Source organism: Lemur catta, chromosome 3 (genome assembly GCF_020740605.2).
Source record: "Lemur catta isolate mLemCat1 chromosome 3, mLemCat1.pri, whole genome shotgun sequence".
Lineage (NCBI taxonomy): Eukaryota > Metazoa > Chordata > Mammalia > Primates > Lemuridae > Lemur > Lemur catta.
This window is the reverse complement of record NC_059130.1, coordinates 108,169,794-108,193,309: the sequence shown is the minus strand read 5'-3', so window position 1 is coordinate 108,193,309 and position 23,516 is coordinate 108,169,794. Positions and strand designations below refer to the sequence as shown.

At 41.8% G+C, this 23,516-nt stretch overlaps 1 protein-coding gene across 6 annotated transcripts in view; it reads left to right on the top strand.

Moving 5' to 3' along the window:
• Nucleotides 1-1,477: 1,477 nt before the first annotated feature.
• CEP85 (centrosomal protein 85) overlaps nt 1,478-23,516 on the top strand; it is a 34,236-nt gene continuing 12,197 nt past the window's right edge. For 2 of the 6 annotated variants that reach the window (XM_045545897.1, XM_045545895.1), the window contains exons 1-6: nt 6,732-6,872; nt 10,266-10,418; nt 17,381-18,075; nt 19,244-19,377; nt 19,805-19,922; nt 21,385-21,570. In XM_045545897.1, coding sequence (XP_045401853.1) covers nt 6,767-6,872; nt 10,266-10,418; nt 17,381-18,075; nt 19,244-19,377; nt 19,805-19,922; nt 21,385-21,570 — 1,392 coding nt within the window. In that variant the 5' untranslated portion in view covers nt 6,732-6,766. Of the gene's footprint in view, nt 1,585-6,731; nt 6,873-10,265; nt 10,419-17,022; nt 17,073-17,380; nt 18,076-19,243; nt 19,378-19,804; nt 19,923-21,384; nt 21,571-23,516 lie in introns of those variants that run through there. The other 4 variants (XM_045545896.1, XM_045545899.1, XM_045545898.1 and 1 more) reach the window with 4 other exon arrangements.

The following is a 23,516-nucleotide window of genomic DNA, read 5'->3' as shown; positions in this document are numbered from 1 at the left end:
AGCCACCGCACCCGGCCTCAACTTTGTTTGACTGACACTTTCAACTTTATATCTACCAGTCCACAGATTTATTCATTTAGACACCCAGCCTTTTTTTTTTTTTTAACTACTTTCTTCCCTTTTTTCTTTTTTCCTTCTTTCTTTTTTCTTCTTTTATGCTCTCAAAGATGGTAGAGACCAGGCTGCTCCAATAAGGAACAGTCAAGACACCCAGCCTTTGTTTTTTTTGTTTTTTGTTTTTTGTTTTAGATAGAGTCTTGCTCTGTTGCCAGGGCTAGAGTGCCATGGCACCAGCCTAGCTCACAGCAACCTCAAACTCCTGTGCTCAAGTGATCCTCCTGCTTCAGCCTCCCCAGTAGCTGGGACTACAGGTGCAGGCCACCACACTCTGCTAATTTTTTCTACTTTTAGTAGAGACAGGGTCTCACTCTTGCTCAGGCTGGTCTCAAACTCCTGAGCACAAGCGATCCTCCCACCTCAGTCTCCCAGAGTGCTAGGGACACCCAGCCTTAACATTTTTATTAACAAAGGCTTCTGATCCTAGTTTCATATCATACCCACGCTCATTATCCAGTAAATCTGCTATTTTATGCGTTCTGTAGTCTTGCCTTAAAAGGTTAAAAGAGGGCAGATTGAACTTTGGAGGACATCCTTAGTGTCCTTACTCTCGAGTGAATTTGATCCAGTAATGAACTCTCTTTATGGCTGGTTCTTCAAAGCTAAGAAATCACACAACTTTTTTTCGCCACACAACTTTATAATGCCTTTCCCTCCAGTGTCAGGTTTCTAGGAGCCTAGAATTTCACTATCAAAGATTCATTCCTTTGGCTCTTGGCTTTGTTCCTCCTTTGAAACAATTTTCCAGTCTGATTCTTCAAGTACATATTAATGCAAATGGACTTTACGGTTCCTTTTCCTGGTACCAAGTTTAGGTAGGGAGGCAAGACGAATCCTTTACCTAAGCCCTGGTCACAGGCTGACCACTGACTCGGACTCAGACAAAGCCCTGACCCCTAACCCTGAGTAGTCAGTGACCCAGGCCACACCCTAACTCTTGGTCACACCCTGATCTCCCGCTTCAGATAGGAGGACTGCTAGGTGGGTGGTGGAATGGGAGGAGGGTGAGGCTGGTTTGGTGGGATTCTCGCGTGCCACAGCCGCCAACTTCCCTATCTTCACAAGCCCTGTGGTAGCTCCAGGCCTAGGTGCGCAGGGCTCCGCCTAGAGGCAAGATCTGGCACGGGGCAGAGGAGAAGGCGCCAAGTGGCGGTGGGGTCATGCGCAGACAGATCCGTCCGGCCTGCCGGAGGGCAGCGTGCAGGGGCGGGACACCGGCGCGGCTCGACTCCCGATTGATCAGAAGCAGGCAGAAAGGGGCGGGAGACTGGCGTGGATCGACTCCCGATTGGTCAGCAGGCAGACAGGGGCGGGGCAGGACGGCGCGCGCGCTCAGGCGCGCGACCTGGCGGGTGTGTAACGGCCGTTAGGCAAGCTGAGGAGCTGAACCGCCGCCCACCGCGGACGTGGTGGCCGCAGTCGGTGTCCCCCCGAGTGAGGGATTTCGCCGCTCGCTTTCAGGCCCCCGTAAGTTTCCTCGCTTCGGGGCCCCTGTGGGAGTGACACACCTTGCCCCTCCTCCTTCGGTAGCCCGGGCAAAGCGGGGGGACACTCGCGACCTACCTCCGTTGAGGGGCGGGAGGAGAGCGAAGCGCATGCGCTTGGCGACTGAGCCGTAACCCGCCGGTCCCTCGGCGCCTCTGCTTCCTGAGACTGTGCCTCTCCCCACACGCCCTCTCGTGTCCCGGTCTCCTCCGCTCTCTCGATGCTCCTCCGTCATTAACTCCACAGCAGTTGCTTTACCTGCGTGCCGGGCCCTGTGCCAGTGGCCACGGAAACGCGGGAGCACGTTCCTTGCCCTCACGGAGCACACCGTCCCGGGAGAAGCGTAGACGTTAAGCGGGTAATTAGCACTCAGTAAGTGAAGGGTGGAGAAATTTTACAAACAGCACAAAACAGAGGGCGCTGATCTAGTTGAGGAGGTCAGGGAGCCCTCCCTGAGGAAATTAAGTTTGAGCTGAGATTTGAAGGGTGTATAGAGAATTAAGGTTGGGGGACGGAGAGCACTTGGGAGGGTCCCCGACCAATGGTACTCAGCCGGGGCGATTTTGCCTCCCAGTGGACATTTGATAGTGTCAGGAGACATCTTTGATAATCACAGCTCTGGAGCTTGCTACTAACTCTAGTGCGAAGAGTCAAAGGACGCAGCCACACAACCTACAGGGTACGGGACAGCCCCCCCCCCCGCAACAAAGAATCATCCCACCCAAAATGTCAGTAGTGCCGAGGTTGACGAACCCTGCTCTAGCAAGGAGCTGGCGCTTTGGATGAACTGAAAGTTTAGTGTGTTCAAGTTAATTTGTCCAACAGAGTGTATTCAGCATTTCATCCCAATAAACCAGGGGGATCAGAACCATGTTTGTCTTTTACACCAATATACTTCCAGCACAGGGCCCAGATCCAGGCAAATATTACTAGTAGGCACTCAGTAAATTTTGGTTAATTAATTGAATACGGTGTGCTAGGTAGGGAGGAGTGGTGATACAAGGATGTGTCAGCCTTGTAAGATAACCAGGCCTCATTACTTGCCCTTTAGGTCTTGTGTGCTTTATAATGGTGTGGTGGTTTTGTATGTCTCAGGACTTGTTCTTTGTAAAGGCAACTTCTTGTCTTTCACAAAGTCGGGTTTAATGAATGATCAAGGCTGTGAAAATAGTGTGATGGTGAGAGATTCCTAATGTGTCCGTGTCCGCTGTCTGTGAATCCCCTCAAATCCTCTCCTGTCTTGATGTGGTTCTCTCAACAGCTGCCAACTGTGATATTCCTTACTAAGATTGTAATTCTTCAAGGGAGGAATGAAACAGTGAAAATCTAATTCTTGGAGGATAGCAACTTGGGAAATAGAGCCTAGGTGATGACCAGGGGCAAAGTGAAGAAATTATATGCGCTGTGCCTTGATTCCTCAAGCTGCTTCTAACTGCCTTGAGGCTTGCAGCTCTGGCAGTCTGAGGCAGAAACTCCAACTTGTGGTGCCTTCCTTGATTTCTCTTTCTGTGTTTTGTCACATAGAATGCTGACTAAACTCCTGTATCATTGAAGCACAGTCCTGGCTTTGAAGCTTCTTCCTGGCTGTATGACCTTCACTGCTCTAAATTTTTATTTTCTCATCCATAAAATGAGGATACTAATAACTACCTCAAGGTTGATGTGAGCACTAAACGTGAGACATGATGCCTAAAAAGTGTTTGGCACAATGTTTAATGGTAGTAAGTGCTGAGTTCATGTTAGATTTTAGTTCATGTTAGATTGAGGAATGAATGAATATTTCTGCAGTTTAAAGGATTTTGAGGCCGGGTGTGGTGGCTCACACTTGTAATCCTAGCACTTTGGGAGGCCGAGGCGGGAGGATTGCTTGAGCTCAAGAGTTCCAGACCAGCCTGAGCAAGAGCGAGACCCTATCTCTACTAAAATAGAAATTAGCCAAACAACTAAAAATAGAAAAATTTAGCCGGGCATGGTGGTGCCTGTAGTCCCAGCTACCTCGGAGGCTGAGGCAGGAGGATTGCTTGAGCCCAGAAGTTTGAGGTTGCTGTGAGCTAGGCTGACGCCATGGCACTCTAGGCCAGGCAAGAGAGTGAGACTCTGTCTCAAAAAAATAAAATAAAAAATAAAGGGTTTTGAATACAGAAACCAACCATGTTGGGTGTCCCCCCCCCCATCTGCCTCCATTTACTCCTTCCTTTCTTGGCTGTATGATTGATTCTTTGTATTGCTTCTTGTACATTTATTTCTCTTATTTTTATCCCAGGAAATTCCTGTCTCCTTCAGTGGTCCTAAAAATTTCTACCAGTAACTCATCTGATTCTGAACTTAGTAGGAAAAAATCAAAATGATTGGTTCTGCATTATGGGAGTTCTTTTCTAAAAATTGAGATATAATTCGTATGCCATAAAATTCAATTTTATTTGTGTATAATTCAGTGGTTTTTAGTATATTCACGAGGTTGTGGAGCCATCACTACTGTCTAATCCCAGAACATTTTGATCACCCTGAAAAAGAAGCTCCATGTTGATTAGCAGTCACTCCCTATTTTCTTACCTTCCCTCCTCCAGCCTCTTGGAATCACTAACCTGCTCTCTCTATGGATTTGCTTATTATGATGTTTCCCATAAATGGGGTCAAGCCTTCTGTGTTTTTTTCTTTTTTTTTTTTTGAGACAGAGTCTCATTCTGTTGCCTGGGCTAGAGTGCCGTGGCGTCAGCCTAGCTCACAGCAACCTCAAACTCCTAGGCTTAAGCAATCGTTCTGTCTCAGCCTCTCAAGTAGCTGGGACAACAGGCATATGCCACGATGCCCAGCTAATTTTTTCTATATATTTTTAGTTGTTCAGCTAATTTCTTTCTATTTTTAGTAGAGATGGGGTCTCACTCTTGCTCAGGCTGGTCTTGAACTCCTGAGCTCAAATGATCCACCTGCCTCGGCCTCCCAAAGTGCTGGGATTACAGGTGTGAGCCACTGCACCCGGCCAAGCCTTCTGTGTTTGACTTCACTTAGCATAATGTTGTCAGTGTTCATCCATGTTGTAGCATGTATCAGTACTTTATTCTTTTTATTGCTGAATATGGATATACCACATTTTGTTTATCCAGTCATCAGTTGATGGACATTTGGGTTGTTTCCACTTTTTAGGTATTGTAAATAAAGCTGGTATGAACATTTGTGTACAAGTTTTTGTGTAAACATATGTTCTTTTCTTTTCTTTTCTTTTCTTTTTTTTGAGACAGAGTCTTGCTCTGTCACAGGGGCTAGAGTGTGGTGGTGTTAGCCTAACTCACAACAATCTCAAAATTCCTGGGCTGAAGCAATCCTCCTGCCTCAGCCTCCTGAGTAGCTGGGACTATAGGCGTGCACCACCATGCCTGACTAATTTTGTCTGTGTTTAGTAGAGATGGGGTCTTGCTCTTGTTCAGATTGGTCTCAAACTCCTGACCTCAAGCTATCCTCCCACCTTGGCTTCCCAGAGTGCTAGGATCACAGGTGAGCCACCATGCCCAGCCTTCATTTCTCTTGGATTTATACATAAGAGTGGAATTGCTGAGTCATAGAGTAACTCTGTATTTAGCTGGGAGTTCTCCTTTCATCACCTTATTTTCAACTCATCTGAATTTGGAAAAGTCTCAGAATGGGCCCACCATTTTGTTATCCTTTAAAGAAAGGGATGAAGAAGAGGATTTGTTATTGACAGGAAAGGAAATCCCTAGTAGGTAGATAATGTAATCCTCTGTGTCATCATTAACTCACTGAATGATACTAGCCATAAATTGAAGCTTTGGTTACTGAACAAAGCATCTCTCACCTAGTATGTGAAGAACTGGGATTTTGGAGGATGATACCATTTTTGTTTTAGAAGCAGTGAATTAGTGAGGGTTTGGATTGTTGTTACTAAGAGAATACTGTAGAGGCCACCAAAGTGCATTAGAGAAATAGTACCATGTAACCCTTTTTCCCCTCCAGAATTGTTTTTCACCTCTAAGAATTGTGTTCTGTGAATTGTCCTCTTAACTCTTTTGGGGCTCCTGTAAGTTCAAAGTTTCTAAATTCATACTTTTTTTATCTTCCAGGGACTGTACTGTGCCACTTGTATTGACATGAACTGCCAAGTAATCATAATAAAAATATTAATTAAGCATTTAGTATATATCAGGCACTGTTGTAAGTTAATCATAAAAGAATTAGGTCATGTCTTTATCCTCATTTTTATATGAAGAAACTGAGGGACAGAGATATTAAGAAATTTGCCCGAGGTTACACAGCTAATAAATTGCTAACTAAAAGTTTAATGTATTCAAATGTGTTTGTTTAGACTTCAGATATACTTTTGCTGAATTCTCAGCACCTACACCTAGAGTACTGTATATATAAATTTTTTAAGGGGTGGGGAAATTGGGAGAAAACCTGTTGTTCCTAGCTAAAGATTGGGGTTCCCCTTATGACCACAAGTTTTGTCCATCTCTGTGTATCATATGACTAACTTAGTGGAAGAATTGAGGAATTTGTTTTATGTTAATCATAATTGAGGCTATAATACATCACTGCTGGTTTGATTCTTTAGTTGTTTCTTTTCTTTTCTTTTCTTTTCTTTTCTTTTCTTTTCTTTTCTTTTCTTTTCTTTTCTTCTTTTTTGAGACAAGGTCTCACTATATCATCTAGGCTGGTCTGAAACTCCTAGGCTTAAGCGATCCTCCTACCTCAGCCTCCTGAGTAGCTGGGACTACAGGCATATGCCACCATGCCAGGCTTTGGTTCTTTAGTTCTTTCTCATCCCCATTTTCTCATCATGTCCCCATAGTTAAGAAATCATGGCAAAGTTTGTTAATTAAAAGTAATATTTTTGAGTTTTGTAACAATTGGAGGGGTTCTAGGACTTTATGGGATCTGTATTGAGAATCTCTATTTGATTCTAGATTTTCTCTGGTTGGTTTAGGGAAAGAAGTGGCGTGAAATGTTGGGAATTGCTTTGCCTTTTAAAATATCCTTAGAAGTAAAACATGTGGAATACTTGAATATTCTATATGGTTTTGACAGTTTCAGTTGACTGGAATTAAAGATACAGGGAGAAATCTGACTGGTAATTTCAGTTACAGGGAGTTAAAGATACTGGAGAGATCTGACTGGTTATTCCTTCATTTTTTTTTTTTCCACATGGATTATGAGTACATATGGTTATTTCTTCATTCTGCAGTTGGCTCAGATAACCGTGATGGCCATGCAGGAGAAATACCCTGCTGAGAGGATTTCTCATGCCACTTCACCAGGTGAGTAGTTGAACAGTCAAAGTTTTCTGGGTTGAATTCTGACCTTTGTTCTGTTATTTCATATTCTTTAAGGAAAATACTGAGCAAACAAGCATTCACTGAAATGCTGGTACTAAAAGAACAAATATAACATGGGGCTACATTGAGTATAAAAACAGGTCTCTCTGAGGGAACAGGTATTTATCTCAGGTCCTACATGGCTTTCCACAGGACCACATGATTGAGAGGGGAAGACACATAAAGAATTAGAACAGAATGACTTTGGAACATAGTTCCATTTGAAATCAGAAAAACACAGCATAAATTACTGTGTTCTGTGTTGTCTTTGTCCTCTGTGTTGTCTTTGTTCTCTGCGTGGGTCAGTCATCTGCTGGCCCACAAAGATTGGAATTCTTTTTGGATGCCAACAGTCTTGGTTGGGTTGTCACTAGAGACTTGGTCATTTATCTCTAGAATGGATTAACAAGTTTTTGAAAGCTCAGTAGATATACCAAGTAGATATATTAAATATATGTAGTCGTCCCTCAGTATCCATGGGGAATTGGTTCCAAGACCTCCTACAGATACCAAAATCTGAAAATGCTTAAGTCCCTGATATAAAATGGAACAGTATTTGCATATAACCTATGCATATCTTCTCATATACTTTAAAACATCTCTAGATTACTTATAATACCTAATGCATTGTAAATGTTATATATATAGTTGTTATACTATATTATGTTGTTTAGGGAATAATGACAAGAGAAACAAGTCTGTCCATGTTCAGTACAGATGCAGTTTTTTCCCTAATATTTTTGATCCAAGATTGGTTGGATTCATGTGTGTTGAACCCATGGATGTGGAAGGCCAACTGTATATTAAACATATATGCGCACATACACACACACACACACACACACACACACACGCATATTAAGTAGATATGTTTCAAATAGGAAGTAGTATTTTAGGAAAATGAATTTTTGAATTCTGAGATATTTATAAAGAAGAGGCCACATTTTATGCAATTAAGTGTATGTTTTATTTAACTTAAAAATCCCACAGTGCCTTACTCATGGTAGACATTTGGTAGATATTTGGTGTGTTCTCCCAGGCACTCTGCCTTGCATTCAGTAGGCACTATTATAAACATTAATTGAATCAATTCAAGATTCATTCAGCAAATATTTATTGAACATCTGCTATGGGCCACATACTGCTTTCGGACTGTACAGTTTGTATGATGATTATTTATATAATGCAAGTTTTTGGAATGTAGCCATTCCTAACAAAGCTCACTGCCTTTCTGATAGCCTTTTCTCTTTTTTTTTTTTTTTTTGAGACAGAGTCTCACTCTGTTGCCCGGGCTAGAGTGCCGTGGCATCAGCCTAGCTCACAGCAACCTCAAACTCCTGAGCTCAAGCAATCCTCCTGCCTCAGCCTCCCGGGTAGCTGGGACTACAGGCATGTGCCACCATGCCCGGCTAATTTTTTCCATATATATTATTTTTAGCTGTCCATATAATTTCTTTCTATTTTTAGTAGAGATAGGATCTTGCTCTTGCTCAGGCTGGTCTCGAACTCCTGAACTCAAACAATCCGCCCGCCTTGGCCTCCCAGAGTGTTAGGATTACAGGCGTGAGCCACCATGCCCGGCCCGCCTTTTCTCTTTTTATTATTGTCTCATTCAGATTAATAATGGTCTTAATATTTGATAAGGTTGCTACTGATAGGACATGCAATATAACAAGAAAAAATCAGCTTTCAAACTTGAATTTTGAAATAAGTATAAGCCTCTATAAATATAGCAAAACACATTTTTAGTTTAACAAATATCTAGAATTTATTTGGAGTGTGAACAGGTGAATGGAAAAGTGGTAGTTGTAAAGAATGGAAGAATAGTAGTAACAGGGAATAGTTTCCAGGAGGCTAAAAAATGGTAAAAGAAGACCTCAATCTCAACTATTTCAAAAGGCCTGGCAAATTTTACACTGACTAGAGAGATAAAGCTGTGTAGACTCACCAAGAGGTCAAATTTCCTTGCTTCTAGCTAGAATTACACCAACTTGGTATAGTAAGATTGGCTAATCTCATGTACTCAGAACCTTTGATTGTTGCCTATGTCTTCTGTTAGCAATTATTGCAGATTACTGAGTCTATAAAGATTGGGCAAATTCTTTCAAATTGGGCAGTCCACTATGACCCAAAGAATAGAAGGAGTCTTTGAGGAAATTTAGTTTGCCTTCAAGAGAAAGCAGAAGTAAGGGTAGCAAAAAAGCTGTGAAAGTAGGTTAAAAAGACAAGAGAAGCACTGAAGTTGGAAGAAAGGAGTAAGGCAATTTGTGTTCACGTATCATTTGCCTCCTACTAGATCAGAGAGTCTGTAGAACCATATTTTCTGATTTCAACTTGACACTTTAAGTTAAGTGGAGGATAAGTAGCTGCCATTACCTTTTTTTCCCCCCTTGGTTTACATGGATCATCAGACACAACTTAGAAAAATTATAGTGGTTTTTAAAAAATAATTTGAGTTTACATCTTTGCTAGTGTATTAGTGAATAAGTATTTACTGAACACTTCCTTCCTACTAGCCCTCAAATAGTAAGCTTTAAGGTCAAATAAATTTCATTAGTCTTTTTTTTTTTTGGTCTTACCTGCTCAGAAATTTTAGTCGTTTCTTTGCATTGCCCTCAAGATAAAGACTTAAGCTCTTCAAATTGACTCTCAAAACCCTCCATCTAGATTTACCCGTTGAGGGTACCCTGGTTCAGTGAAGCAATGGTTTTCAACAGGGGCCTAGACTGGCTGGTACCCTAGGGATCATTTGGAACTATGTGGGAATTTTTCTGGTTTCACAATGATGGTGGAATTGATTGAGGGTTGCTGCTGGCATTAGTGGGGGGGAACTAGGGATGCCAAATCATTCTGTAGTATATAAGATTACACATTGAAGAATTGTTATGCCCAAAATGCCAAAAGCACCATTGAGAAACTCTGTAAGAGGAAATGTGGGTGTTGGAATCCGAAAGACCTGGGTTCAGATCCCAGCTCTCTCCTCTTTAAAATAAGGATGATAATACTTTTCAATAAGGAGGGTAGGCAAGATTATGCTGTAAAGTGTTGTGGCTTCAATAAATGGTAGCTGCTATTAAATATGATTGTTTTCAGTCCCAGTGCCCCTGGATTCATAGTAGGTCTTATTTCTGTCTTTGCATATTCTCACCTTTCATGCTATTTCCACTTAAAATTAACTAGTTCCGAGTAGCTAAAATAGGTACAGGAGAGAGAAAGGGGTGGGGTACTACTATTCTCTCACAGGTTAAGGTGATTTTTAAAAAATGGTCTCATTTTTTAAAAATGGGGTTACATCAGCTGATTCACAGTAAAGGTGGAAAATGCCACTTATTTCAGGTTCCAGTGTGATTCAGAAGGGCAGTTCTCTGGGGACTGAATGGCAGACCCCAGTTATCTCGGAGGCCTTTCGGAGCCGCTTCAGCCGCTGTTCAAGTGTAGCTGACAGTGGGGACACAGCCATTGGCACATCATGTTCAGACATTGCAGAGGGTAAGTTTGGATTAATGATGTGATTAACCATATGTGTAGTCATTTTCAGGTTGTATTCTAGGTGTGTTTTGATTTCCAGATTGTGTCATTTCCAGAATATTCATAATGTCAGTCTATTCAGTCAAGGAGTCTGCTTTGATTCTTGTTACCATATACTTCTCACTTCTGGTCCCTTCATCTCAATTTCCACTGTTTATCCTATCTGAAACAATTTTCTAATAGGTTAACTGGCCTCAAGTCTTTCCCTCTGCTGCCAGATTAATATCGCTAAGAGCCTGATTTTATAGTTTCCCTTTCCTATAAATCTTCAGTTATTTCTATAACTTGAGGGATAAAGTGCAGAGGCCTCAGTTTGTCTGTGCTCTGTCCCTACCCCACTTATTCAAGCATATTTCCTGCTGTCACCAGGTCTCTTGTCTTACTATGCTATGAAAGTACAGGCCAGTTTTTTTGGGTTTTGGATGCCTGGGATCTTTTTTTCCTTCTTTAATCTAGGCTCATCTGTGCTATTCCCACCTCTTCCATCTCTAGCTGTGTTGATTTCAAGATCTAGCAAAGTGTTCCATAAAACTTTTCCCATCCCTTCCACTCATTACTGATAGCCTTCTTTTTTGCAATATTTTATCTTTATTATCTCTGCCACTTGTTTGTGCATTTAAATTAAGTAACAACTGCCAGGCTTTTATATGGGCTTTTTTTTTTTTTTTTTTTGAGACAGAGTCTTACTCTGTTGCCCGGGCTAGAGTGCCGTGGAGTCAGCGTTGCTCACAGCAACCTCAGACTCCTGGGCTCAGGCAATCCTCCTGCCTCAGCCTCCCGAGTAGCTGGGACCGCAGGCATGTGCCACCATGCCCGGCTAATCTTTCCATATATATTTTTAGCTGTCCGTACAATCTCTTTCTATGTTTAGTAGAGATGGAGTCTCACTCTTGCTCAGGCTGGTCTTGAACTCCTGAGCTCAAACGATCCGCCCGCCTTGGCCTCCCAGAGTGTTAGGATTACAGGCGTGAGCCACCGCGCCCGGCCTATATGGGCATTTTGATTTTCCATCTAGATGGTAAGTTTCTAGAAGGCAGAGGACCTAATGATAATAATTAACTAATACTATTTCTTATATGCTTTGTGATAGGTAAATTTTTTCTATATTATTTCATTAAAGCCCTTAAGAACCCTACAAAATATTTATTATTTCCATCTTACAGATGAGAAGGGTGAATTTAAAAGTGATCGAATGAGTTAATTAAAGTTGCAAAACTCGTCACTTCAGTAGTTTATGAGATGTTATCATTTAAAAACATATTTACTCCACAGGCCCTAGGATGGCCTGTAATCAAAAAGATAGTAACGTATTGATGAGAACATAGAGAAATTGCAACCTTTATACATTGCTGGTGTGAATGTAAAATGTTGCAGGTGCATTGGAAAACAGTTTGGCAGTTCCTCAAAGGGTTAAACATAAAGCTACCTTATGATCTAATAGTTCTACTCCTAGGTATATACCCAGGAGAAATGAAAACACACACCAACACAAAACCTTGTGCACAAATGTTCATAGCAGCATTATTCATAATAGCCAAAAAGTGGTAACAACTCAGAAGTCCACAACTGATGAAAAGATGAATAAAATGTAGTATATTCACATACAATAGAATATTCTTCTGCAATAAAAAGAAATGAAGAAATGGAGTACTGATACATGCTAGCTTTTTTCTTTTTTCTTTCTTTCTTTCTTTCTTTCTTTATTTTGAGACAGAGTCTCACTCTGTTGCCCAGGCTACAGTGCCGTGGCGTCAGCCTCCCTCACAGCAACCTCAAACTCCTGGGCTTAAGCGATCCTACTGCCTCAGCCTCCCGAGTAGCTGGGACTACAGGCATGCACCACCATGCCCAGCTAATTTTTTCTATATACATTTTTAGTTGGCCAGTTAATTTCTTTCTATTTTTTAGTAGAGATGGGGGTCTCGCTCTTGCTCAGGCTAGTCTCGAACTCCTGACCTCGAGTGATCCATCCGCCTCGGCCTCCCAGAGTGCTAGGATTACAGGTGTGAGCCACCGTGCCCAGCCTCTTTTTTTTTTTTTTTTTTAGTTTATTTTTTGCAATGTCTTGCTGTGTAGCCCAAGCTGGTCTTGAACTCTGGGCTCAAGCAGTCCTCCTATTTCTGCCTCTCAAGTAGCTGGGATTACAAGCACATGTGCCTCCCCCAGCTGATACATGTTACCTTAAAAACACATGCTGAGTAAAAAAAAGCCATATGCAAAAGGCCACATATTGCATGCTTCCCTTTATGTGAAATGTCCAGAATAGGTGAATCTACAGGGACAGAAAGTAGATTAGTGGTTTTCTAGGGCTGGAGAAGTTGGGGGAAATGGAGCATGAGTGCCAAAGGGCAAGAGGTTTCTTTTTAGAATGATGAAAATGTTATAAAATTGATTATAATGTTGGTTACAGAACTCTGTAAATATACTAAAAACCATTGAATTGTGCACATCAAGCAGGTGAATTATATGGTAGTAAATTTTATCTCAGTAAAGTTGTTTTTAAAAAAAGAATAAGCTGAGCATGGTTGTGGGTGCCCATGATCCCAGCTACCTGGGCAGCTGAGGCAGGAGGATCACTTGAGCCTAGGAGTTCAGCCTGGGCAACATAGCAAGAACTTGTCTCAAAAAAAAAAAAAAAAGAATAGAAATGTTTGGAAAAATAAAAGGACAATGAAAAGGAAGAAAACCCACATGTACTAGTACTGATTCCTCGACACCTAGCATTAGTTTTAATAGTCTAACAGCTGTGTGTGCTCAATAATACTGAGTAGAATTGAGTCATAGATTTTGAAGTACACAGGTCTTTCAAAATCACTTAATTCTGTTCTTTTTCACTGGCAGATAACAAAAATTCCCCGATGGGTTAAGTAATTTGCCTAAAATCACACTGCTAGTTAGCAGATTCTGGTCTCCTGACTGTGTAGTATTCTTTTCCATTACTTGCATAATAAAAAATGTTACTGTCAATTTAATTTTGACTTCTTAAGGTTTTATCTACATGTATAGTCATGGGACCTTTTCATTTTCATTAAGTAATAGTTTTTTTTAGTCAAACAGTGGTCTGTATTTTTCCCTCTACTGAATTGACTGACTATATTTAATTCATTTACATTGTTATGTATATTGTATGTGTGACTCTGTTTTTTATTCCTTTGGGGAAATATATATGTTTTTCCTTTCTAGTGCATTCTTTTTAAATTGTAGTAGCCTTGAGATAGAGGCCAAAGCCATTGGTCTAGAATAGCAGTCCCCGACCTTTTCGGCAACAGGGACTAGTTTCATGGAAGATAATTTTTCTAGGGTCTGGGGGAGGGGCGGCAGAGCTCAGGTGGTGATACATGGCACACAGATCTAGAATGGTTTTTGGTTTGTTTTTTTTTTAAAGGAACCTAGGTCCCTTTTCTGCTATCTTTGTTATATACCATGATCTTTAACTTAACTCTTGCCCAGTTTGTTCATGATTCCAGCTTGGAGCCTAGTTAACAAGGACCCTTATGATCAGTAAAAAATATATAGTTTATTGTTGTATCTTTAATTGAATAGACTTTCTTTTGATTCCACCCTTCACTAAATTGTTTTACCTTGAAGATTCTCAAGGGACAGAGTAGAGGTCAGTACTAAAGAGCTCAGAATGTTTTCAGCTCTTTGCCAAAAACTTAAATTGTTATAAACCAGTACAGGCTGTAGACAGAAGTGATTGAGATTTAGCAATAGCTGAATTGACCTTATCGTGAAAGGAAGATTATTAGAAAGAATACGTTGTTTTGCAGGGAGGGAGGAGCAGGGTACAGAGAATGTGATTGAGGAGAAAAGAGACTTAGAACTATATCCTTAGAGTGGTGAAACCCCATTGATATTGGGAACTGTAGACTAAGGTAAATAGAAATCACACATCACATGCACTAATTTTTTTTTAACGAGACAAAGTCTCACTATGTTGTCCAGGGCTGAAGCACAGTGGCTATTCACAGGCATGATCATTGTACACTGTAGCCTCAAACTCCTGGGCTCAAGTGATCCTCCCACCTTAGCCTCCCAAGTAACTGTGTTCTAAAAAGCAAAGCAAACTTAAGGTTTAACTTGACTTTTTATAACACAGTTTAAGAATCAGGCAGTTTCCTTAATATAAATAAATAAACTTGATAGACAAGTGAGAGATGCTGACAAAGATCTCACCTTAATTTTCTAGTGTGCATGGTCTGTTATCTATAGAAAATTAGAAAAAAACACCTTCTTTTGGGTCAGTTTGTGCTTTTTCCTTGGCTTTGGTTTTGGCATTATTTGGGGGGTTGTCTTCATTTGTCTTCTGTTGCTATAACAGAATACCTGAGACTGGGTAATTTATAAAGAAAAGTTTATTTGGCTTACAGTTCTGGAAGCTGGAAAGTCTAAGAGCATGGTGGCAGCTTCTGGTGAGGACTTTCATACTGCATCATAACATGATGGAAAAGTAGAAGGGCAAGAAAGCACTTGCAACAAAAGACCATAAGAATGAGTCAAGCTCACTTTTATAACAACCCACTCTTGTGAGAACTCACTCTCGCTAATACATTCATGAGGCCTCCACTCTTATGACCTGAATACCTCTTGAGGCTTCACCTTTTAATACTGTTACATTAGTAATTAAGTTTCCACACATGAATTTTTGGGGGACAGACATATTCAAACTATAGCAGGGGCTACGGGCTCAAGACTGAATTTTGTGAGTCTTGAGAGAAAGTGATTCTGTGGGTGGAAAATGGAATGAGGTGTTGGCTAAGTTCATCACAGTAGCAACCCTTCATGTGCCACAATCTCACATTCTTCTGTTCCATAATTACACTGTGGGAGCCAGGGACCCTTGGTGAGAGCTGATATTATGGTACTGTTATGGAGGATTTCAAGTAGAGTGCTTACTAATCTTAGAAGTCTCTGTGTCCACCAGTTTACCTTAACGTTGTTAACTAGTCCTATACTTAAGTTTTGGGACATCAAAACTATGTCCTTTATTTCAGTAATTTCCTTCTTTCTTCATCCTGAGAGGCTGATGCATGTTATCAGAAATTATTCAGCTTTTTTGATTTGTTTTTCTTAGTGTGCCTTTTATATATCCCCAAGATCATCTGCGTATAGGAAATTAGATACTCTGCATATATGGATAAGGCTTGCGCATATTCGGTTGTGTTTTTTTTTTTTTTTTTTTGCCAAATACTTATTTATTCCTCCTGTCTAACTGAAACATTTTACCCTTTGACCAACATCTCCCCATTCCCCCCACTTCCTAATCTCTGGCAACCACAATTCTGCTCTCTGTTAAATTTTTTTTAGCTTCCACATATAAGTAAAAACAGGCAGTATTTGTCTTTTTGTGCCTGGTTTATTTTAGCATAATGTCCTCCAGGTTCATTCATGCTGTTGCAAATGTCAATTTCCCTCTTTTTTTTTTTAAGACTGAATAGTATTCCATTGTGTATATATACCACATTTTCCTTACCTGCTCATCAGTTGATTCCATAACTTGGCTGTTGTGAATAATGAATCCATAAACATGGGAGTGCAGGTATCTCTTTGACATACTGATTTCAGATCCCAGAAGTAGAAACGCTGAATCATGTGGTAACTCTATTTTTAGTTTTTTGCAGAACTGCCATACTCTTTCCACAGTGGCTGTATTAATTTACATTTCTACCAGCGGTGTACTAGAGTTTCCTTTTCTCCACATCCTTGCCAACACTTATCTTTCATCTTTTTGATAATTGCCATTCTAACAGGTGTGAGGTGGCCTGCCCATCTTTTTAAGGAGCTGCTTAGTGAGAAGATGGTAGCTGATCTATACTCATATAATTCTGGGAAAGTTTATAGTATCTGTCCTCATTATCTTAGTGTGCTCTCTGTTGGTTGGTGGGGAGAAAAAAGAGAAACAAATCGGTAGTCCCTCTGCTCCATGGTAGATGTGCTTGGTTTAGAAAAGAGTACTAGATATAGTTGAAAGGGGAAGAAATTGGCATTCCTTTTCTCCTTATTTAGTTTTCTACTTGCTGAATGTCATAAATGTGTTACCTTACATTCCTATCTTATTGTTTGCTTGCAGCCCACATGTGCTTGCAGGCACATTAATTCTGTGACCTGGTCCTCCTCAGAGTAGCACTTGAAAGTTGTAGATAGGTAGAAATGTGAACCTTTTGTAGTAGGGCTAATCAGAGAGTTGTCTCCCAAGACTAGGCAGGGGCCAAAGGAAACATAAATCTAGTCCGAAGAAAATGTTAAAAATCACAGTTGAGTACACACGAGGGGACAAGTGAAAGGCAAAATAAATAGTATAGCCACTTGAGAGTGCTCAGTGTGCTACAGTGAAACCTGAGAGTTACTAAGAATAACTTCACATATCCAGGCAGTCAGGTCTGGGGTAAGAGAGAGAGAACAGAATCCTGACTCAGATGCCGTACTCCCTGCCCTGGATACTGAGCAAGACTATCTAGTTTGCTTTATTCTTTGAATAGTTTAGATTTAGGGGCTTTTGGAGGTCACAGAGGATTCTAGCAGCTGTTGGAAAGGATATTATTATTGGATTAGATTATAGCTTAGAGTTGCCCAGCTTCCAGAAGAGTGGGAATGGATTTAATCCATTTCCCTTAAGTAAGTGATTCTTTTTAAAAGTTCGGTTTTCAGCTATGTTTGTTGACTGGCAAGATATTTTATTCAAGTACAAAGGACGGAGTGTAAGTTAAAAGTGAAGCCAGTGTTGCCTTTTGTTGGTTTACCATGGGCATGGCATTTGCGATCTTGGAACACATCTCCCAGTTAGGTTGCCATGCCTGATACTTCTGCTGATAGTGCTCTCTCTGCTTGGTCTCAGGACAGGCAGAGAATGTCTGGCATAGCAGTCAAACTGAAGAAAGCTTGCTGCTTTAATTTTGACTTATGGAAGACTATTCTCTCCACAGATTTTTGCAGCTCAAGTGGCAGCCCTTCCTTCCAGCCCATCAAAAGCCACGTAACCATTCCAACAGCCCATGTGATGCCTTCTACTTTAGGGACCTCTCCTGCCAAGCCAAATTCTATACCTGCTGGACCCTCTTCCTCCAAACTCTCTTTGTCAGGGTTGGCGGAAAGCGTGGGGATGACAAGAAATGGAGACCTCGGTGCAATGAAACGTTCTCCGGGCCTGTCTAGAGATCTCATGTATCTCTGTGGTGCTACTGGAGAAAATGGAATTGAGCAGTCCTGGTTTCCAGCAGTGGGCCATGAAAGAGAGGAACAAGTGAGGAAGTTTGATATGCCTAACGTGGAATCTACCCTCAATCAGTCGGCAATGATGGAGACACTTTATTCAGATCCTCACTACCGAGTCCACTTACACAACCCAAGAACTGATACGAACAAGGAGTTGTACAAAGTGTTGCCTGAGGCCAAGAAAGCACCAGGCAGTGGGGCAGTATTTGAGCGGAATGGACCACACCCTAGCAGCAGCGGGATGCTCCCTTTGGGACTCCAGCCTGCTCCTGGGCTCTCCAAGCCTCTACCTTCTCAGGTATGGCAGCCGAGTCCTGATACTTGGCATCCCCACGAGCAATCTTGTGAACTCAGCACTTGTCGGCAGCAGCTGGAATTGATCCGCTTACAGATGGAGCAAATGCAGGTAGAGACCCTTCTTTCCTTGGATTTAGAAGGTTCTTTGTGGTTCTTAGAACTTTATAGTTCTTATCTTGTAAGTTTTGACTTTAAAGGAAAAGTTATTGGCCTTTGTAAGAAAGAAGGAAGATGTTTGTAGGCAGTATAAGGCTTGTGTGAGCTGTTGGCCATTAAATCTGTTGGTGGTCTGATTAAATACTAAATAGGTTCGTCAAAATAGAGAGTTACAAGGGAAAACCTAAATATGTAGAACACTTAACGGTGATTGCATACTAACTATATTCCAGTCCATAAGTTAAGTACTTTCACATACAGAATTTTATTTAATCCTCATAGCACACTGATGAGGTAAATGTAGAAACTTACCAGGATCTTAAGCAATCTGTCTAGGTTCACAAAGCTGGTAAGTGGCAGAGCTAGGGTTTAAAAACCATCTTTGAATTCCTGTTTTCTTTCCATTGTACCACTTTTGTATTTTTCTTTTAAAAAGTCCTTGTGTAGGCCGGGTGCGGTGGCTCACGCCTGTAATCCTAGCACTCTGGGAGGCCGCGGGTGGATCGCTCGAGGTCAGGAGTTCGAGACCAGCCTGAGCGAGACCCCGTCTCTACTAAAAATAGAAAGAAATTAGCTGGCCAACTAAAATATATATAGAAAAAATTAGCCGGGCATGGTGGCGCATGCCTGTAGTCCTAGCTACTCGGGAGGCTGAGGCAGTAGGATTGCTTAAGCCCAGGAGTTTGAGGTTGCTGTGAGCTAGGTTGACGCCACGGCACTCACTCTAGCCAGGGCAACAAAGTGACACTCTGTCTCAAAAAAAAAAAAAAAAAGTCCTTGTGCTGCTGAAGACTGAGAAGGAAGGGAGCAGACATATTCTCCTTCCTTGGTTGGTGAGGACATCTTAGCTCCTGAATTGCCTCTGTTGTCAGATAATAAAAGATAACTGACCTTTTCTTAGAAACTAGAGCCTTTCTGAACAGGGAGTGTTCAGTTGGCAGAAATCTCCCTGACAGGTTCTTTCCAGTCATGCATCAGAGCTAAAATTATTTCATAAACATTGGGCCTTATCAGGCTGAGCCAGGCTGGGCCTTGACCACAGACCCAGCTGAGTACTGCTCAGGTGTTTTCAGGCATGTGTGGGTCAGGATCAAGCCCCTCTGTGCCTGCTTGTCTTTCAGCTTCAGAATGGAGCCATCTGCCACCATCCTGCTGGTTTTGCTCCTTCACTGCCCATCTTAGAACCAGCACAATGGATCAGCATCTTGAACAGTAATGAACACCTTCTGAAGGAAAAGGAGCTTCTCATTGACAAGTAAGAGCGCAGAGGGTGCCAAAGAGCCAGTCTCTACTCTCCCAGGCCCCATTAAGGGCACCTAATGAAGTCTTCCTAAGGGCAGGGCATCCCCCTCTGTTTAGGCCCACATCTTGCCTCATGGTAGAGATTGTTAAGCAGCCTAGTCTTGTGTCTAACTAATGTGATAAGCCTGTTGTGTATCTCTGCAGGGGCTCTAGGGAGTGACTAAAGGGGGTAGCTGGTTTATTTCAGCCAGTCTTACCTCATTTCCCCTCAGTCATCTTTCTCATTTGTTATCCCTCCTTCAGCAAAATAGTGACATCCAAAATCCAAGGTCTTTACTTACATAATAGGGATTGAACTCATCCGTTTAAGGAGAGTAGGGGCTCATATTGTGAGGGGGTTAGTGTCAGGACCCCAGACCTGATTCTACTGGCTTTTGCAGGCAGAGGAAACACATCTCTCATCTGGAGCAGAAAGTGCGAGAGAGCGAACTACAAGTCCACAGTGCACTTTTGGGCCGCCCTGCCCCCTTTGGGGATGTTTGCTTGCTGAGGCTACAGGTAAGTATTGGCAACCAGCATGACATTCTGTTTGTCATAATTTAATGTCTTCCTATGCTTAGCACCATTAGATATCGAAGAGATACAAAAGGGATCAAGTGATGTAGGTATCCCTGCCCTCAGAGAGTAAACATCCTAATTATAAGGCACCTTTGCCATGCCCTTGTGGGGACAGAAAAGGCTTGAGCGTAGTACCAAGTGAAAGTCCAGATGCCTTGGTGGTCAGGACATACTTGGAAGAAAAGGAAGGCAGAACAAAGTAGATATTAAGGTCCTAGAGTTAGGTCATGTTCTGAGAAGTCTTAATCTGCCAGCCCTGGCCAAATGGAGGGAGAGGCAAAGGTAATGGGGGAATTTAGAGTCATTCTCATTTTTATTCCTCCATGTCTAGGTGTAACTGAAGATAAACATTTTCTCACTGAGATCAATGGCCGTGGGGGTTGAAAGCTTGAAAACAAGCCTGTTTTGTTGACCAAGCTTCTGCAATTTGGGCTTGCTGTTGTTTTTTTTTTTTTGGGGGGGGGGGGTGTTTTGGGGTTATTTTTTTGTTTGTTTGTTTGTTTTTTGAGACAGGGTCTCACTCTATTGCCCGACTAGAGTGCAGTGGCATGATCATAGCTCACTGCAACCTCAAACTCCTGAGCTCAAGCGATCCTCCTGCCTCAGCCCCCTGAGTAGCTCAGACTATAGGCGAATGCACCACCACGCATGGCTAATTTTTCTATTTTTTTGGTAGAGACAAGGTCTCGAAATTTTGCTTAGGTGGTCTTGAACTCCTGGCCTCAAGGGATCCTCTCACCTTGGCTTCCCAAAGTTCTAGGATTACAGGCCTAAGCCACTGTGCCTGGCTTGCAGTTTGGGCTTTTGAGTGTTGGGTATTTGACAGATTATAGTACTGGCTTTGATGCCCAGTAAGCCTATTAAGGCAGTATTCCATCTCACAGAATCAGAATATTAGAGTGGGAAGGGCCCTTAGATAAAATCTAGTTCAGTCCTCTACTAATAAAAAAATTGAAATCCAAGGAGGAAGAACTTACAGGAGATCATATAGAGAATGCGTGGAGGGGAGACAGGCCTTGAGCCCAGGTCTTCTGATTTCTTATCGTGTGTTCCTTCTATTATACTGCAACTCTTCAGGTATTGCTTTAAGACAGTGGTTCTCAAATGTGACCAGGCATCAGAATCACTTAGTGAGCTTGTTAAAACACAGATTATTGGGACCCATCCCTAGAATTTCCGATTCAGTGGGCCTAGGTGTTAGGCTCAAGAAATTGCATTTCTAACAAATTCCAGCATCAAGTAAAGCTGATGCTGTTAGTGATAGGACCACACTGTGAGAAGCCCTGCTTGAAGACATTCTAGGAGAAAGATAATATTTGACCATGAAGTGTGCTGGCAGTAAGTTAAGTACATGGGATTGTAAGGGTAGGGAACAATTATATATTGAGAATCTCTCTGGCAGGAATTGCAGCGAGAGAACACTTTCTTACGTGCACAGTTTGCACAGAAGACAGAAGCCTTGAGCAAAGAAAAGATGGAGCTTGAAAAGAAACTGTCTGCTTCAGAAGTGGAAGTCCAGCTCATCAGAGAGTCGCTCAGGGTGGCGTTGCAGAAGCATTCCGAGGAGGGGAAGAAACAGGAAGAAAGGGTGAGCTGAGGAGCTGATAACTATCTAATTCACAAAGGAGCTGGCAGTCAGCTCACTCTTCCAAAGCCTAGGGGGTTTCTGGCCCCTATTCTTGGAACCAAGTGAAGCCAATTGGGTGAGACCCTCCACTGATTTCTCATATAGAACCGTTCTGTTAGAAGTGGAACCCCTCCTTTCTGCTTTGGCTCTACAGAACTACCATGGTCAGGGAATACTGTATAATCTCTCACTGTCCCAGGTTGTGATGTGCTGCCAGCTGGCCTGGGTAGAAAACCAGCCTGAGCAGTCATACCAGATGACGCTGTTGCAAGATGTTAAAATACCTGTGGTGTTTATTCAGTCTGCTTTTTCCTCACTCTATCTAAAAAGTAGAGAAAAATTCCATGTGTATAGCTAGTTTGAGAGTTTATTTTTGCCAGTGCTCTTAGAATTGCCTTAGGAAAAGATCGGTCATCATTAGAGAAGCTAGTTTAAAATCCTTTGGTTTTGGCCGGGCATGGTGGCTCACGCCTGTAATCCTAGCACTTTGGGAGGCCGAGGCAGGCAGATCGTTTGAGCTCAGGAGTTCGAGACCAGCCTGAGCAAGAGCAAGACCCTGTCCCCACTAAAAAATAAAAAGAAATTAGCTGGAAAACTAAAAATATATACAAAAAATTAGCCGGGCATGGTGGCACATGCCTGTAGCCCCAGCTACTTGGGAGGCTGAGGCAGAAGGATTGCTTGAGCCCAGGAGTTTGAGGTTGCTGTGAGCTAGGCTGATGCCACGGCACTCTAGCCAGGGTGACAGAGCGAGACTCTGCCTCAAAAAAAAAAAAAAATCCTTTGGTTTTGTTGGTACCTCTCAATTCAGAGCTTACTGTAAAGCACATGTTCTTAGGGGACCAGTTTGGTAGTTTAGTTCTAGACTACTTGTATCAAAACAAATGTGTTTAAAAGTCACTTAGCTATCTTGTTAAAAATGCAGATCCAGATTCAGTAGTTCTGGGAAGGACCCTAAGATCCTGTATTTCTAACAAGCTCCCAGGGGATATTGGTACTATTGGTACAGGAAAGACTTAGAGAGCTTGTTAAAAAAGAAAATTTTAATACAAAATAGTATCTAAGTTAAATAATGAAATGTCAGTAGGTTTATAATAAAAATTTACTAGTTCTGTACCCTAGTCCAACCCCACAATGGTATCTCTTCAACTCTTCTCTTTGTCCTGATACATACTTCTGTATAGTTGACCTTTAAACAACACGTGTTTGAACTGTGTAGGTCCACTTATACGGGAATTTTTTTCAACCAAACACATCAAGGGATGCAAAACCCAAGTATCTGGAAGGCCAACTTTTTCATATACTCAGGTTCCACGGGGCTGCCTGTGGGACCTGAGTATGCACAGATTTATTAATAGATGTATGCAGGCGATCCTGGAACCAATCCCCTGTGTATACAGGGGGATGGCTATATTTCTGAATAGTATGCTTTTCTTGTGTTTCTTTGGTGAATTTTAGACATCTATTTTTGTTTCGTAGATACAATATCTCATCTTTGACAAAATTGATTATAGCTTTTTTGGATGTCTACATATGCTTATAGCATTTCTTCTTTCAGATCCTTTTTTTCTGTCTTGTTGTCTTTCATGTTAGAGGCTTTTTCATTGAATGAGTGGGTACTCATATTTAAGAAAGAAGCATTTAAAAGCTAGATGAAAGCCCTGGGTTCATGGTAGTTGCCTGTTGGACTTCACTGTAGGATCAGACTTAGACTGCCCTTTTCACTTGGGAACTTGAAATCTAGATGTTGTTTCTCGCCCTCTAAAGAACAATCTTCAGCCTGGTTCCTGGTGCAGAGGCTGGGTGCAGGAATGCTTTTGGCCTTTGGATTCCTGGTGCTGGGAAGGAGATTGGGCTTAGAGTCCCACAGTTCTATACATAGATTTTTACTTATACTTGTTTTCAAC